Raw genomic sequence first — 15,785 nt, 5'->3', positions numbered from 1 at the left:
GGCAACTTGCAAGGGGGAAAAGAAAGTGCCACTTAGCTGGAGGAAGCCAAGGTGAGCAGAAAAGGGGACCTTGAATTTTTTTTTTTTAGGAATTTAATGCCCATAGAGCAGTGGTTCTCAACCGGCATACCATGGGCTTGTTTCTACTGTGCAACGAGATTGTCTTATTCTATTTTTTTCCCCAATGTTTCTGTATTACATATATTCTGTATAATCTGTATATTCAATACAGAGCAGATATTTCAAAAACAATTGTGTAACTTCCCCTCAAACCACATCTTACGCATTTAAAAATATGTATATATGACTAATAATTTTCTGGTGGGCCGCAGAACTACTACATTGAACATTGTGCCGTGGATTCAAAAAGGTTGAGAACCACTGCTTTACGGCAAAGGACGACAGAGACCCAAATGCTGAGCAGAGGTGGGGAGGAAAGTGAGTTTGTAGCATTAAGAGTCCTCAAAAAGGAGTGTCCTTGGATTGCTTTTGGGTATAAGCTGCACACATCTCTAGGATTTTTCTAAGCTGGTGATCAAAGATGACACCCAGGGGGACGTCCTTGCGCAAACGGTGCCAAAGACGTTCTTTGGGCCATCCGCATCACATTCCTCTGTGTTTGGCCTCCCTTGGGCCCCACAGACCAGTGTTTCTCAACTTTGGCAGCTTTAAGATGTGTGGACTTCAACTCCCAGAATTCGATGCTGGCTGGGGAATTCTGGGAGTTGAAGTCCACACATCTTAAAGCTGCCAAAGTTGAGAAACACTGCCATAGACCCTTGGTTCATTTGCGGAGAGGCCTGAAAAGAGGGAGCAGAGCTCCGGGAAAATATTGACTATTGAAATAGAATGGAGATGTTAGAGTATAAATGAGGTTTCCCTTTCCCCCCTCCTCTGCTGCCTCCTGGGCCCTTATCTTGTCGGGGGCTTTCATGCCTAACCCCAGCATCCTGAGGGATGTACCCATAGGAACAAGAGCCCAGACAACCCCCCACACTGCCCACCAGCCTTTCTGCCTCACCTTTTCACATTAAAAACAAATAAATGGCGAGCTGGTCTCTTGCAAAGCAAGTCCCAGCCTTCCAAATATGCATCTGGCCCCAAACTTGGAAAACAACACAGGAGGGGCTGCAGAGCATGGCTTCGGCAATTGTTTCCACCCCTTGAGGTGTCCGTAGTTTTTTGCATAATGAAGTAACATGGCGCGACTGTATGCTCACATACACATGTGCATTGGAAAACACAGAGCAGGCTATATAGACTCTGTGCTGGGTCACGTGACTAGCAGGGAGGAGGGGCTTAGAATGGAGGCGTTGGCAGGATTCTGAGCCAATGCTCAGCTCAGAATCCTGCCAACGCCTCCATTCTAAGCCCCTCCTCCCTGCTAGTCACGTGACCCAGAACATATGGGGGAATTGGGGGGGTTGTGTTTCCCTGCACCCCCCCAACCTCATCTAGTTCATTTACAAACCAAATCTTTCCTTGGGCAGCTTCTGCCTCTACCCCCAATTTAGTCCCCAGCTGTTCCTTTTTTCAGAAAGTGATGGTGCTGACGGACAATCCTCTTTACATAGCTTCTTTCCCACCTTCTGTTGGGTTAGAAAGTTTAACGGTGAGCGGCTGCAACCTACTACTGTCAAAGGACAAGGTGAAGCAAGGGCAACAGAGAACAGCAGGAATATTTGGTTAATCAGTGCATTTTTACTGGTTACGTCATTCTGTAAAACAGCATTTCTCAAACTTGGCAATTTTAAGATGTGCGGACTTCAACTCCCAGAATTCCCCAGCCAGCATGGCTGGCTGGGGAATTCTGGGAGTTGAAGTCCACGCGTCTTAAAGTTGCCAAGTTTGAGAAACGTTGCTGTAAAAGGTCAAGACACCAGTAGCCATGTTGCAAGAGCACTCGTAATGTTTTCTTACAATAACAATGTGTCCATGAGCCATAGAAGGTTGGGGTCCCTGTTTAATATGATCAGTGTCCTCAAACTGTTTCACAGAGTCTGTATATTTTATAGTTCAGGCCCTGTCCTGTGCGGATTCTTTCATAAAGAGGAAGGCCTGTCCCCAAGCCTTCCTTACCAGCTGAACATTACCAGTTCTCCCCACCACCTAGGCCTGGATGACCGAGACTCAGCACGACCCTCCAGCGGCGTTTCTAATTTTGTTTCTCACAGGCATGGGACCTCTGATGTCTGATAAGATTGGATCTTTGGCAGAAGCCTTGGCCACAGTCTGGGCATCGATGCGGCTTCTCTCCCGTGTGGATTCTCTGATGAACAATCAGATGTGCCCTTTGGCTGAAGCCTTGCCCACACTCCACGCACTTATGGGGCTTCTCCCCTGTGTGGGTTCTCTGGTGCACCACAAGGTGTGTCCTTTGGGTAAAACTCTGACCACACTCTGAGCAAGTGTAGGGTTTCTCCCCTGTGTGGATCCTCTGATGCCTTATGAGATTGGATCTCTGGCTGAAACTCTGCCCACACTCGGCACACATATGAGGTTTTTCTCCCGTGTGGATTCTTTGATGGATAACAAGGTGCGCTTCCCACGTGAAGGTTTGGCCACACTCGGTGCATTTATAAGGTTTCTCTTTTGTGTGGATTCTCTGATGAGCCACGAAGTTTTTCCTCCGGTTGAATGTCTTTCCGCAATCCAAGCACTGATGAGGTTCTTCACCTGCATGGATTTTCTGATGCCGGATGAAGTTAGACTGCCAGTTAAACATTTTGCCGCACTTCATGCATTGATACGGATTTCCTCTCAGGCAGATTCTCTCGTGTATCCTATGGCCTGACTCGTGGCTGATGCCAGCCCCATAATCTGGGCTTCGAAATGAAGCTTTTTCTTCTGCATGTAATTTCTGATGTTTAATAAGGTGCGGGCTCTGGCGAAAACTCTTCCCACAGTCAAGACACGTGAAAGGTTTTTCTCCGGTGTGAATTCTCTGATGGCTGATAAGGTTTGCTCTCTGATTGAATCTTTTCCCACAGTCGGAGCATTTGTGAGGTTTCTCTCGGGTGTGGATGCTCTGGTGTCTCAGAAGGTTCCCCCTGCGGGTGAATATTTTCCCACACCTGAAACATTTATAGGAATCCTCTCCTGTTGGAATTCGGCCCTGTCTGACACTACCGATCAGCTGATGGAGTGCATTATCTGTGTGAATCTTTTGATGCTTGATAAGGTTGGATTTCTGACCAAAGCACTTCTCACACTCTGAGCATTTATATGGCTTTTCTCCCGTGTGGATTCTGAGATGTCTCACCAGATTGGACCTCTGGCTGAAGCTCTGTCCACACTCGGCACATTTGTGTGGCTTCTCGCCAGTGTGCAACCTCTTGTGTATAATCAGGTGCGCCCTCCATCTGAAGCTTTTCCCACAATCTGGACACCTGTAAGGTTTCTCTCCAGTATGGATCCTTTGGTGAGCATTCAGATTGGTCCTCTGGTTAAACCGTTTCCCACACTCGAGACATTTGTGTGGTTTATCTTTTGTGTGGATGCTCTGATGCCTAAGGAGGTTGCCTCTCCGGGAAAAGATTTTCCCACACTTGAAGCATTTACAGGGGTTTTCTCCAAGGGAATCCCTGTCAAATCTATTATGATTTGACCTCTGACTAAGTCTTTTTCCATTAGCTGAGCGTCGAGGCGGCTTGTCTCCCAAATGGACACTTTGATGCTTGATAAGGTTGGATTTCTGAGTGAAGCTCTTCTCACATTCCAGGCATTTATAAGGCTTCTCCCCTGTGTGGACTCTGTGATGTCGAACCAGATTGGAAATCTGGCTAAAACTCTGCCCACAGTCTGTGCATTGGTGGGGTTTCTCTCCAGTATGAATCCTCTGATGAATGATGAGATTTGCGCTCCGACTAAAGCATTTCCCACAGTCAATGCATGGATAAGGCTTCTCGCCAGTGTGGAATCGCTGGTGTCGAATAAAACTTGTTTCCCACTTAAAGCTTTTCCCGCATTTAAAGCACTGAAATGTCTTTCCTCCCACATGGGTTCTTTGATGCCTGTTGAGGTTTGATTTTTGAGTAAAGCCTTTCCCACAAATAGTGCACACGTGTCTTCTCTTTCCTGTCTGTGCTTTTTCCTCAAATGCAAGTTCACGAGAGACCCCAGTCTCACCAAGAATGGCGTTATTTCTTCTCTTGTCTGTTGGGAATCTCTGTTCCCACCTTGGTGCATCTTGTTCTCCAAAGTTTTCTTCCAAGACTTGAGTTTCAGCTCTTTCCAATAACACTTCAAACACTGCCTCTTCATCCTCGCTCTCCCACTTATCTGTCAAGATTAAAAGAGAACATTAGAAAAGCCAGAAATAATAAAAGGACAATGGTTCAAACAACTCAAATTCGTATTTTGTGCTAAGATACAATTTTTTCATTTATTTTTACCATTCTGATGTGTGACTACAGTCAGTTTAAGATAATTAACCACAATTTGTTTCAGGGCACCAAACCTTAATTTGAAAGCTGTTGCCTTCCTGTTTACAACTGAGGCTTTGCTTGATGGGGGAGTAGGACACATGGTTTGTTTATGGCTTCCTGGCTTACTCCTGATTTGTTTTTCAGCCATGCCCCGCCTCAAAAGGCAAGGTAAGAATAAAAAAATGAGAGAAAACAAATCAGGAAGTAGCCTGACAAGCAATGATTACTTTGCCTGGTTGCATTTCTTTCCTTGAACAATAATCCACAATTTTGAAAAAAACCAGCTTTGTGTGATGTATGAATTCAGCCCTCATATCTGAAATTCTACTGGAAGTAGACTTCTCTTCAGGAAATTTACAAGAATTACACTGCCCATTGCATAAAACTGGAAGTGACTTTTTCCAAACAGGAATCTCACAAAGTCTTAGTTTGGAAAGATTTATTGTTGTTGTTGTTGCCATTATATTTTTATCCTGCCTTTTTTAAATTTGGTCAACTCAAGTTGGCAAACATACCTAAAATTCCCACCTCCTATTTTCTCCACAACAACAACCCTGTGAAGTGGGATGGGGTAAGAGAGAGGGACCGGCCCAATCACCAACTGGCTTTCATGCCTAAGGCAGGCCTAGAACTCCCCATCTCCTGCTTTCTAGGCCAGCACCTGAAATACTACACCAAGAATTACAGCAAGTATTTCCCATTAATACCTACATAGTGAAGATTTTCTGATTTTCCTTCTAATAGCTTTCCTGCGCTTTCAAGGAGCTGAGTCTCTTCACTAATAACAGGGAACGTTAAAGCTGATGTTTTGAATCCTTATCAGTCTGGGAACAGATTCTTACAGACAGCAAGATTCTGCTGTGATCCCTGATGGATCACCCCAAAATCCATGGCAATTCCCACAGGGAATTGATGACCCTCTACATATTACTGAACTACAATCCCGGAGTGCCTCAACCAGCACTGCCAAAGGGGATAAGCGGTGAGCTGAATTCCAAAAACATCTAAAGAGATACAGACTGCTGATCCCTAGCCTACAGCAAGGGCAGCGTACATTTATGGGAGAGGCGCTGTTCGTGTGGCTCCTCTGATGAGAGCTGTCCAGTACGGCTGAACCTCTGACATAGCTATCATCCTCCTCGGAGCACACGTGCCCCACAACCACATCAAGGTAATGCCTCACTGAGTGATTATTATTTTATGCCACCTTTTATAAATATATATATATGTGTGTGTGTGTGTGTGTGTGTGTGTGTGTCTGTCAAATTCAAGGTGACAAACTTACCCAATACTCCTGACTCTTCTTTTCCCCACAACAAATAGCTAAGGTGCTGGACTAGAAATGGGGAAACCGTGAATACTAGTCTATCTTTAGGGAGGAAAGCCAGCTGGGTGATTTGGGGCCAGTCCCTCTCTCTCAGCCCCACCCACCTCACAGGGTTGTTGTGTGGGGAAAATAGGAAGAAGGGATATTATTTCTTGATGAGTTGCACAAAATAAAGATGGGACAACAAATCTAATTAGTACAATAAATAAATAAGATCATTCCACCAACTACAGTGGTACCTCAGGATACAAGCGCCTCTACTAACGAACATTTCGGGTTATGACCAGCTTCGGCAGGAAAAATTTACCTCGGGTTACGAACTGGATACGCGGCCATTTTCCCTGATGCCACGCGGTTGTGGCTTCCTGTGGGCGAGGTCACGGTAGCAAGGAGACGTTCGGTGAGGCTTGTGGTGTGGAAATTGCCTCGGGTTGCGACCAACTCGGGATACGCCCAGAGTCACGGAACGGATTAAGTTCGTAACCCGAGGTACCACTGTATACACAGAGAAGCACCCTTACCCAACCAGCTGGCCTGCTCCTGCTTGATTTCCCGGCCAGGCTGCTTTTCGCTGGCATCATCTTCTCTTGAAAAACCCATTGCTACTTCTTCAAATTCTCCCAGCACCTGAAAGGTAAAAAGCAAGAATGTGGGTGTCCACAGTTCCGGCTACTTTAATCAGAATGACGAAGGGAGCATCACGTGCAGGTTCTGGACCTTTGGGAGGTACGTGTGATGTCACAACACATGTATGAAAGGGGTGGGGATTTGCTGCACAATGGTGCAATGCTTTTGTCAGATTATGTCAGGAGCCAAGTCAGGAAACAAACTTCACCATAAATACTGGAACTCAACTTCACTGAGGTAGGCTACAGCAGTGTTTCTCAACCTTGGCCACTTTAAGATGGGTGGACTACAAGTCCCAGAATTCCCCAGCCAGCCATGCTGGCTGGGGAATTCTGGGAGTTGAAGTCCACCCATCTTAAAGTGGCCAAGGTTGAGAAACATTGGGCTAGAGTAACAGAATCCTTAAAGCCTGGCAGGATTCTTCCTCCCACCCTCAATGCCCAATGACCAAGGAAAAGTGTTTATCCATCAACTGGGGAGGCAGCAGCCCCAAAGGGATAAAAAAAATCAAGATAATTCCAGCCTGTAACATCTAACCAGGGATAGCCCCTCCTTTTCAAAATCTCACAACTTCAGGAGAGGCAGCAGCCTTCCCACCGCCATCACCCCAGGATCAACGTCACGCGTATGCAGACCCCCTGCAAAAGGCAACTTCAGCCAAACTTTGAGACAAAGGATTACAAAGCAAACTGGGGCAGTCAGAGGCAGGGCAGAAAGCAGGAGGCCCCTTGGATACCGCTTAATAAGCAAGGTGGCATTGTTGCAAAGCCTAGTCCAGTGTTTCTTAAACTTTTTTCTCTCAGGACCCTTTCCCACTGTTAAAAATTATCAAGGACCCCAAAATAACTTTTGTTTGTATGGGTTATATTGATCGATATTGACCGTACTAAAATTAAAATTGGTGCATTCGCTGCCACGACCGCTTCTCACAATTGTTTGATGGGATTTTCATATATTATTTTTTTATGTTTCAACATAATTTTAATTTCACAGACCCCTGAGAGGATCTTGGGGACCCCCAAAGGTCCTCAGACCACACTTTGAGAAACACTGGCCTAGTTGAAGCACAAGCGGTGAATTTAGCCTTCTCCTCAACATGGTCTTGCAACAACTGAATCAGGCTGCATTATATTCTCAAGCTGGCCCAGCCTCAGGAAATACACAGCCCTACTTTTGTTTAAATCTTCCTTCCCCAGTTCAGAGGTCTCCTGCCATTTGAGGGAACAAGCCTTATTATTCTCTGATTGATTACTGACTCTCCCCTTCTCCTTCAGCAGCTCACTGAAGACTCAGCGCGCTCAGTGGCCGCGGGATGTTGTCTGAGCGTGGCCCAAGAAGAAAAAAGATCACTAGGGAAACAGGAAGGGGCTGGTGGTACCTCACTGGTGCTCTAAAGAGCATGCCTGCAGCAAAACACCTTTCGTTGCACGCTCCATGTGTGCAATTTACAACAACCAGTTAACTGGCAACCTTATTTCAGCTCATTCCCAATGGGGTGGCATAATCTGATCGTATGAAAAGATATGCCCCCTTTGATGGGCATTAACCTTGAGGTAACTAGAGGCAGCAGTGTACTGGTATAACCCGGTACCCAACATGGTGGCCCCAGAGCAGAGGCAGTTCATGTAAACCAGAGAGTTGTCTTTCTAGGGAGGAAGAAAGGAACAGTGCAAGAAGGGATTGCAATGTAAACATGCTCCAGAACCATCCACTTCTTCCTCTCCTGCTCTGGCTGGCCATCCATCCCCCCTGTAGGTCCCTGCCCTGCCGGTGGGCAATGAGATCAATGGACTTGGCCCCAGCGCCCCCGAGAAATCCCCCTTACTTCCTGCTTCCACCTCTCGGTCTCCTGCTGCCTCAGCAGGAAGTCTTCCACCAAGGCCACTGCCTGGGCACAGGTCTCCGGCCCGCTTTCTCCAACCCAGCCCTGGATTTCCTCGGGCAAGATGGCCAAGAACTGCTCCAGAATAACCAGCTCCACCATCTGCTCCTTCGAATTCAGCTCCGGTCGCAGCCAGCTGAGACACAGCTCCCGCAGCTGGGCGCACGCCTCCCAAGGCCCCTCCGCCTCTTGGTAGCAAAACCACCGGAAGCGCCGCCGATGCAGCTCGGCGCTGGGGGCCTCCTCAGCTTGGCCCTCCCCCTTCACCTCTCCATCGTCCCCCGGCTCTGCGGGGTCTGCATGCAGGCTGGTCTTGAGGGGCCTCTCCCTGAGGCCTAGCAGGAGCTCCCCTGCCTCCTCTCGCATGGGCTCCCCATCAGCCCCAGGCCCGGATTCAGCAGGAGCCAGAAGTGTGACCCCCGGGACCTGGGGGCTGCTCCACCCCAAATAAGGGGGCTGCGTGTTCTTCAGGAAGTCTCGCCATTGGGCTTCCCAGCATGGCGCTAACATCCCATCATCGAGGTCACGCTCCGCTTGCTTGGCTGTCAGCCGGCTAAAACGCTCCCCAGCGCTGCCAGCCTGAACAACGTAAGGGCTCTTCCGGAATCGCTTTGGGCCAGCCAGTGCAAGGCCTGCTTTCTCAAGCTCCTCCATTTTGACTCCTTTTTCCACCCTGATTTCATTCTGGTGGAGGCCCATAGGGGACACCTCCTGTTGCTCGGCAGCCATGTCGACCTTGGCTCTGCTGAACCGCTCTCCTTCTCTGCCCGGCATTGGTTTCCTTCTGCTTACGGGACCAAGCGGTCTGACTCTGAGTTTGGGAAAGTTCAGAGTGTGTGGACTTCTCACCTACAGAAAAACTGGGGGCATCTTCTTCTGTCCAAAGGGTTTCTTCCTGAAAGACAGACAGAGAAACATGTGTGAGAGGGGAAGGAAATAATAACCAAACAGCCACCACTGAACCACAGAACCTGAGAGTTGCAAGGGGCCCACGAGGTCCTCCAGTCCAGCCCCTTACTCAGGGCAAGAATCCAAATCAAACCATTCCCAGGAAATATTCTCGAGCAGCCTATGAAAAGAAGCCTACCAGTCCCCTGATAACAGGTCCCACTTCAAAATGGCTCTTACTGTTAGGAAGTTTCTTCTAATGTTCAATCAGAATCTGCCCTCCTGTAAGTTAAATCCATTAAATTGGACGGAATGGAATGAGAGAGAACCGGTCCTGACTTTCTTCTGTATGACCTCTTTTCAGACGTTTGAAGAGAGATATTTCATTCCCCTTCAACTTTTTCTTCCCACCTCCTTCAATCTCTCTTCAAGGGACTTCAAGGAGTTTTCAGTTCCTGCTCATTCTTGTCCTGTGAACCTCATCCAATTTCTCTGAATCCTTTTGAACCATGTTCAGGTCAAATATCACCCACAGCCACTGCAGTGGAATCCAGGCAATACCGTTACAGCTGTAAGTTTCATGTTAAGGCTCCACAGGAATCAAGGATGGTAGTAAACAAAAGTGGTGTTCTGCAAAGCATGACCTAGCCCCCTCAACTAATCCTCAGAAGAAGAGGATTTACAAGACGGATCCTCAACTGCTTCAGAGGTGGTAACAACAATGAGATAAACATTCTCCAATTAGGTGCCCTTCAGATTAGTTGAGGTTAATAATTGGAAATTCTAAGAACAGTAATCCCAAAATATCTGGTAGGGCCCAGACTGGAGAAAGTAGAGCCATGGTTGAATGACTCAATAATATAAGATAGCCTTATTCAGTAAGAGAACGTAATCTTCCATATAATTTTTGGTCTAGACTCCAGAGCTACATAGAGGCTCTTAACCTAACTGAATGCAGTCCTTGGTCTAATTCCAAACCCTTTAAGATAGGTGTAATATCAAACCTTTTATAAGAGTTATCAAGCCTGCACGCTATGAAGGGAGAATAAGCAGGTGTCTCAAATGGGGGGAAAAGAGAGTGATCTGGCTAATTGTTGTTCTGGACACACCTACTAGTTTATGTATGCATAAGCAAATTGGTCATCAACAGAAAAAGGCTGCCTCCCTCAGGAGTTGAATTTCCTACTCTCAGTAGCAGCAGCAAACACCAGGCGTATAGAAATTCAAACCATGCAATGTTTGGTTTTCCAGTATAAAAAGGTGCAGCCTTTAAAGCAGTTATGTATTTTCCCTGGGATGAAATTGCTCTCTGCATCTCCCACATGATCCTGGGAAAAAGATACAGCTGCTTTCAACAGTTGCAGGCAGTTGTTAGGTCACAACTGAAGCCTGACTCAGCCCTAGAAGCAACCCAGAACAGACTTCCTGTCCAATTGTGAATACTGCTAACTGATTGTGAGTTATGTATGCTTTAATTCAGAATCCAGTTTCCTGGTAAGTCTTACCTTCAGAAATTTTGTTCTGGACCCAACTTTCAAATTCCTCCATTCAAGGGTTGTCTAAACTTCCAAGACTGTAGGAGCCTCACTTGGGAACTTCTACAGCAGGGTAACGCCCAGCTGGATTTCCCCCATGCTAAGCTTCAAAAGATCACACAGCTTTCATACCACATACTCTTTAGGGAGGAGCATTCAGGTATGATGCCTACCTGATACTGTAGGAACCCACATGGATCCCCAAAGTCTGGGGCTCAGTCCCCAGAGCCCCTCTAGAAGTTGCTACTGCTGTAATTTATGTGACCAGGGAAACGTATTAAATATATGAGGAATCATCATATTAAATATATGGAGAATTACAGGATATTAAAAAGAAGTTGGTTCTACTATCTGAGCTGGGCAAAACAAAGACTCCTGCAAGTCAAACTGGGTAGTTTTGTGGCAACAATACAGAAGTAACTTACATCGCTTTCATATTTTTTCTTAACTTCCCAGTCTGACCGTCAGCCCAAAGATTTCTTCATGGTCTCCCATCCAAGACACCTCTATATAATTAATTTCATTCCCCCTCCAACACCCCCCCCCGGTCTTCTTGGAAAAAGAAAGTCCTTTGTACTAGTAGGTAGGGAAGAACATCTGCACGGCAGGAGACTCGGTGGCACTCTGGGCAGAAAATACTGGATTGCTTCCAACTGCAATTTTCATGCAATAGAGCGTTTATTCCCCTACCCTTGGCACTATGCCTTTAAATCCCACTTTTCTCCACACTACGCTGTAAGGGCTCTCTTGGTAGAAAAGGGAAAGTCTCTGCTTCTCTCCCAGCCCCAGCTCATACTTATATCTAGGACTCCTGAAATCTCAATCTCTTCCCTAGTTAGAGATGACGTGTGTCAAAGAGGATCTTTGGGTTTAATTGTCAGTCTTCTAGCTCTGGAATGCGCTGAAGATAAGTGAGAGTTTACTAACATACATCTGGATGGTCTGCATTGCAGACCAAAGGATTTCTGACACTGAATACTTTAACAAGTGCAAGTTATAGCAATTTTTTTTTTAATCTCAGCTGCAGGTGGCCCTGTTTATTTCTTAGCCTCAATGTTCCACATCTGTAAGATGGGAATATTTACTGGTGAGCCCCAGAAAGGGGGGGATTGGGCAACCCATTGACCACTGAGAGAGTCTGAAGCTAGGTTCCTTGAATTTACAAACAACAGCTGCTCATGGAGTACAGAAAACAATCAAATCCACTATTTCTTTTCTTCCCAATACCCTATTCCGGCTGGCTCAATTGGTGGACACTGAAGTTTTACGTATGAAATAAATATTGTGGATCTTCCAAGTGAGAAGATTGCCCATTCTAAGTCTAGATGCTAATAAAATTGATCTTGAAGTCCAAGTTGCAGACAGAGAGGGCAGAAATATTTACTGTACCTCTTTAGCTTAAATTAATTTCTTATGGGACAGCCAGTTTGGTGTAGAGGTTAAAGGCATCAGGCTAGAAACCGGGAGACCATGAGTTTTAGTCCTGCCTTAATCACAAAGCCATCTGGGTGACCTCGAGCCAGTCCCTCTCTCTCAGCCCTAAGGAGGAGGCAATGGAAAACCACTTCTGAAATCTTGCCAAGAAAACTGCAGGGACTGGGCCAGGCAGTTTCCAGGAGTCAAAACTAACTCAAAGGTACCAAAAAAAAAATGATATGGATATAGAGGGAAACAAAACATGGCTTCAGACCTGTTTAAAGTGGTACAAAGTTAGACCCAGAGGAATATTCATAGGTGTGTGGGCACAGCCAAGTCTTCTCCAATGTCCTGACCTGATGAAACTACACGCTGGAGCAGTGTTTCTCAATCTCAGCAACTTTCAGATGTGTGGACTTCAACTTCCAGAATTCCCCAGCTGGGGAGTTCTGGGAATTGAAGTCCAGACATCTGAAAATTGCTGAGATTGAGAAACACTGCACTGGAGAAGTCATCTTCTCCAAAATCTTGTCCAAAAGGGAAGGGGAAAAAAAAGAGAGATGTAGTTTGACCTCCAGAGCAAACACAAAAGGAGAAGAGGATGCTGGAAAGAGGAACAGGCCAGCAGAAATAAAGTCAATCAAAGCAGAGAATGCAGATAGTGGAATTGTGGGTACAGTCCAACCTGGAAGACTCCTTTAATTTCCCTCTATTGCATCTGTTAAATCTGTAAACTAGAAGCTGAGCTGTCTGCTAATTACTTTTGGTAAACCACTTTGAATAGGTTGCATTTTTTTCAGCTAAACAGTAGGGTAAAAGTGCTTTCCATTTTAAAAATAACCTAGAATTCCAGTTTGCAGATTCTGGAAGCTGTAATCCCAACATGTGTGAAGGGCTACAGGTCAGAGAACTCCTGGTCTGCTAGTTTCATCAGGTTACGGCACACAATGTGTGAACAGTTTTGTGCACTCCCTTCCTAAAAGTATCCTTTGTCCCGAGCAGTGCAGCACTGAGCTGTCTTGGGAAAAGCTAAGTAGGTTAGTACTTGGATGGGAGACCAAAAGGAAATCTCAGGGCTGCAGATTAGTCTGGGAAGTAAAAAGTAAAATAAATTTCCAGAAAGCAAGAGTAGTAGATCACTTCTGTTTTGCCTGCAAGAAAACTGCATGCTGATGAAGGCCCCAGGAGCTACGCTCAACATGAAGCATCCCTGCTTTAGGTTATAATCAACTCCTTCTAAGAAAAGCCCCCTTAGATCCAACTGTCTTAACTGCCCTTGAACATTCAGGCTCTACTGAAACAAGATTACAGCAAGAGCACCCCCCCCCCAGCAATGTCCCACAAAGGGAGGAAGGGCACGCAGCTGCCTGCAGCTGAAAAGAGCCCTTGCTTGAAACCCTGCCGATTGGCTGCTAGTGAGTGGCTCAGTTCACACAACCCATTGAACGAGCTAAGGGAAAAGACCCAGAAGGTGCATTTCCACAATGAGATCTTTACATTTTGTGAAACCCAGTTAATCTGCCTCTTTTGTGGTTCAATGTTTTGTGCAAACCACAAAGGTTAATTTATTGATCGGGTTACATAAGTTGCGTGAATACAGCCACGTACACCACTCTTCCACAAACAAGTGGCCTCTGGGCCTTTTGGACTATATTTCCTACAACCATGGAGGATTATGAGGGCATGCTCACAACAACAACTAAACTGCAACCTAATTAACAACCTTTGAGCCTAGTGTGTTGTGCAAAGAAAGCCTCGTGGTTTGTGTGGTTTGGTGCATTGTGCAAACGCTCGAAACTGGCTCCATTGAGCAAATCATCTCTACGTTAACCACAGATGTGTCATGCAACCATACCGTGAGAGTTACAAGCCAGCCCATTGGGGGGCTGAAGATCAGACAAGGCTGGGGTAGACAATATTAAGCTAAATAGCCATGAAAATCAAGCAGCTTCTTAAGCTTCTAGTCCCCTGGAAAAGACTGCAGATCAGCACCCCTCTTTTGCACCCCAAAGCAACCCACAACCCTTGTATTGCCAGATGGGGTTTCTCAAAATAGTGCCTTAGTTCGGGACAATCCCTTGAAGTATGCAAGAAAAAGATCCGGGTCTGACTGAAAATAAAGCAGAATCCTAGAAGAGGGACAGCCAGTCTCCTCTGCGCCCCCTACGGAAGAGAAAGCCCTCCCAAGGAGGCTTTGCTTTCAGGTGGACTTGCACTAATTTGAACCGCAACCTTTCACTCACACAACACGCCACAGCCAGGTCTGCCCAACGCACTTAACGCGGCAAAGGAGTAAACCCGTTTGCAGGCTTCACACAATAGTTAACCAAGTTAACCGAGTTAAACCGGACATGCCCCCAAACCCCAGCCAAACCGACCGCGCCGGCAGAATGCAACACCCAGATCTGGCACAGGGCTGGCAAAGCAAGTCGTCTGAACCCATCTTCCCCTCCGTCTCCCCTTCCCAGAACTGGATGGCTGTGGCTGATGGCCTTCGTAGCCCTACTTACCTCGAGGATACCCGCCTGGGGGGAGGGGGCTGAATGCAGGCTCGTGTCCTCTGCCCCTTCCTTAGGACCCCCAACCCCGATGCACCCCCTCTTTTGCCCTCGCTGCTCCAGCTCCCCACCCTCCGGCTGCAGCCACCATCTCGGCTTCGCTGCGCAGCAACTGCAAAGTGCAGCTCCCGGAGTGTCAGAGGAGAAATGCGCCGCCTCTCCCTCACACCCACAAATTCCCACGCCTCTCTAGGCGTCTCCCAGCTCGTTGGCTTTAACCGTAGCGGCTCGTGCCAGGAAGCTCCGCCCGTCTCCCTTCCCACCTTTCCGGCCCGGTGGGGAAGGGGCGCTTCCCACGTGATCCGCGGCGGCACGTGATCGCCCGCGCGAGGGAGGGAGAGTCTGCAGCAGGCGATGTTCTTCTTGAGCCCTGGCAAGCTGCAGGCAGGCATTCAACAGGAGTAGCGCACGTACCGTATTAAGTTGCAAAACTAGGAAGAGAGAGAGAGAGAGAGAAAGAGAGAGATTAAACTAACCAAGATGTTCTCTCCTAAATTTTGATCAATCACGTTTTGTCATGTTAATTTACCTTAGAGGACTGTTGTGCTGTTCAAATGGTTACAGAGAGACAATCTCCCCAAATCGAATGCTTTCCAGGTGTGTTAAATTATAGCTCCTATCATCCCTGGGCAAAAAAGCTGTTGGGCAATCTGGCTGTGACCGCTGGGAGCTGTAGTCCAGCACCTTTGGAGGACACCAACTGTGGAGCTACTTGGTATGAGCATTCATGCACTTCACTCACTATAGAAAATGACAGTGTGAACTCCTGTTTTTGCTCCGTAGGCCCCAGCAAATGCAGAGGAAAAGAATAATAAAAGCCAATTCCAGAATCTGTAACCTCTGAATTTCTGAAAAAGTTTAATGACAAGAGAGCTGAGAAGCTTAAAGAACAAAGGGCAACATATGGAAGCAAAGATGGTTTGCAGCAATAAGAGAAGAATTGTGAACAATATTGGTGTAAACTCAGTTAAGCTTTTTTCCTTTTCTTCTTCTGATTTCATACCTCTTACTATTCCTTGCCTCTTTTCTGTACTTCGCATAATGTTGCCTTACCCAAAAGAAAGTAGTGTGATGGGTAATCAAATCTACAGTCCTGGGATTCCAGAGTGGTCTCCTGTCCCAGCA

The 15,785-nt window shown here is 46.7% G+C and overlaps 1 protein-coding gene across 1 annotated transcript; it reads right to left on the bottom strand.

Moving 5' to 3' along the window:
• Positions 1-1,351: 1,351 nt before the first annotated feature.
• Positions 1,352-14,807, bottom strand: LOC103054759 (uncharacterized). Its single transcript, XM_025173839.2, has 4 exons — positions 14,613-14,807; positions 8,207-9,158; positions 6,276-6,381; positions 1,352-4,281 (listed from the first exon to the last, which is right to left on the bottom strand). Exons 2-4 carry the CDS (start codon positions 9,035-9,037, stop codon positions 2,156-2,158), a joined length of 3,063 nt encoding a protein of 1,020 aa, XP_025029607.2. The 5' UTR covers positions 9,038-9,158; positions 14,613-14,807; the 3' UTR covers positions 1,352-2,155.
• Positions 14,808-15,785: the final 978 nt, after the last annotated feature.

This window comes from Python bivittatus, unplaced genomic scaffold (assembly GCF_059951505.1).
Source record: "Python bivittatus isolate LINGU-HERP-01145 unplaced genomic scaffold, Pbiv_v1 ctg000810_np1212, whole genome shotgun sequence".
In the NCBI taxonomy this organism is placed as follows: Eukaryota; Metazoa; Chordata; class Lepidosauria; order Squamata; family Pythonidae; genus Python; species Python bivittatus.
This window is presented reverse-complemented; position numbering and strand designations above follow the sequence as displayed.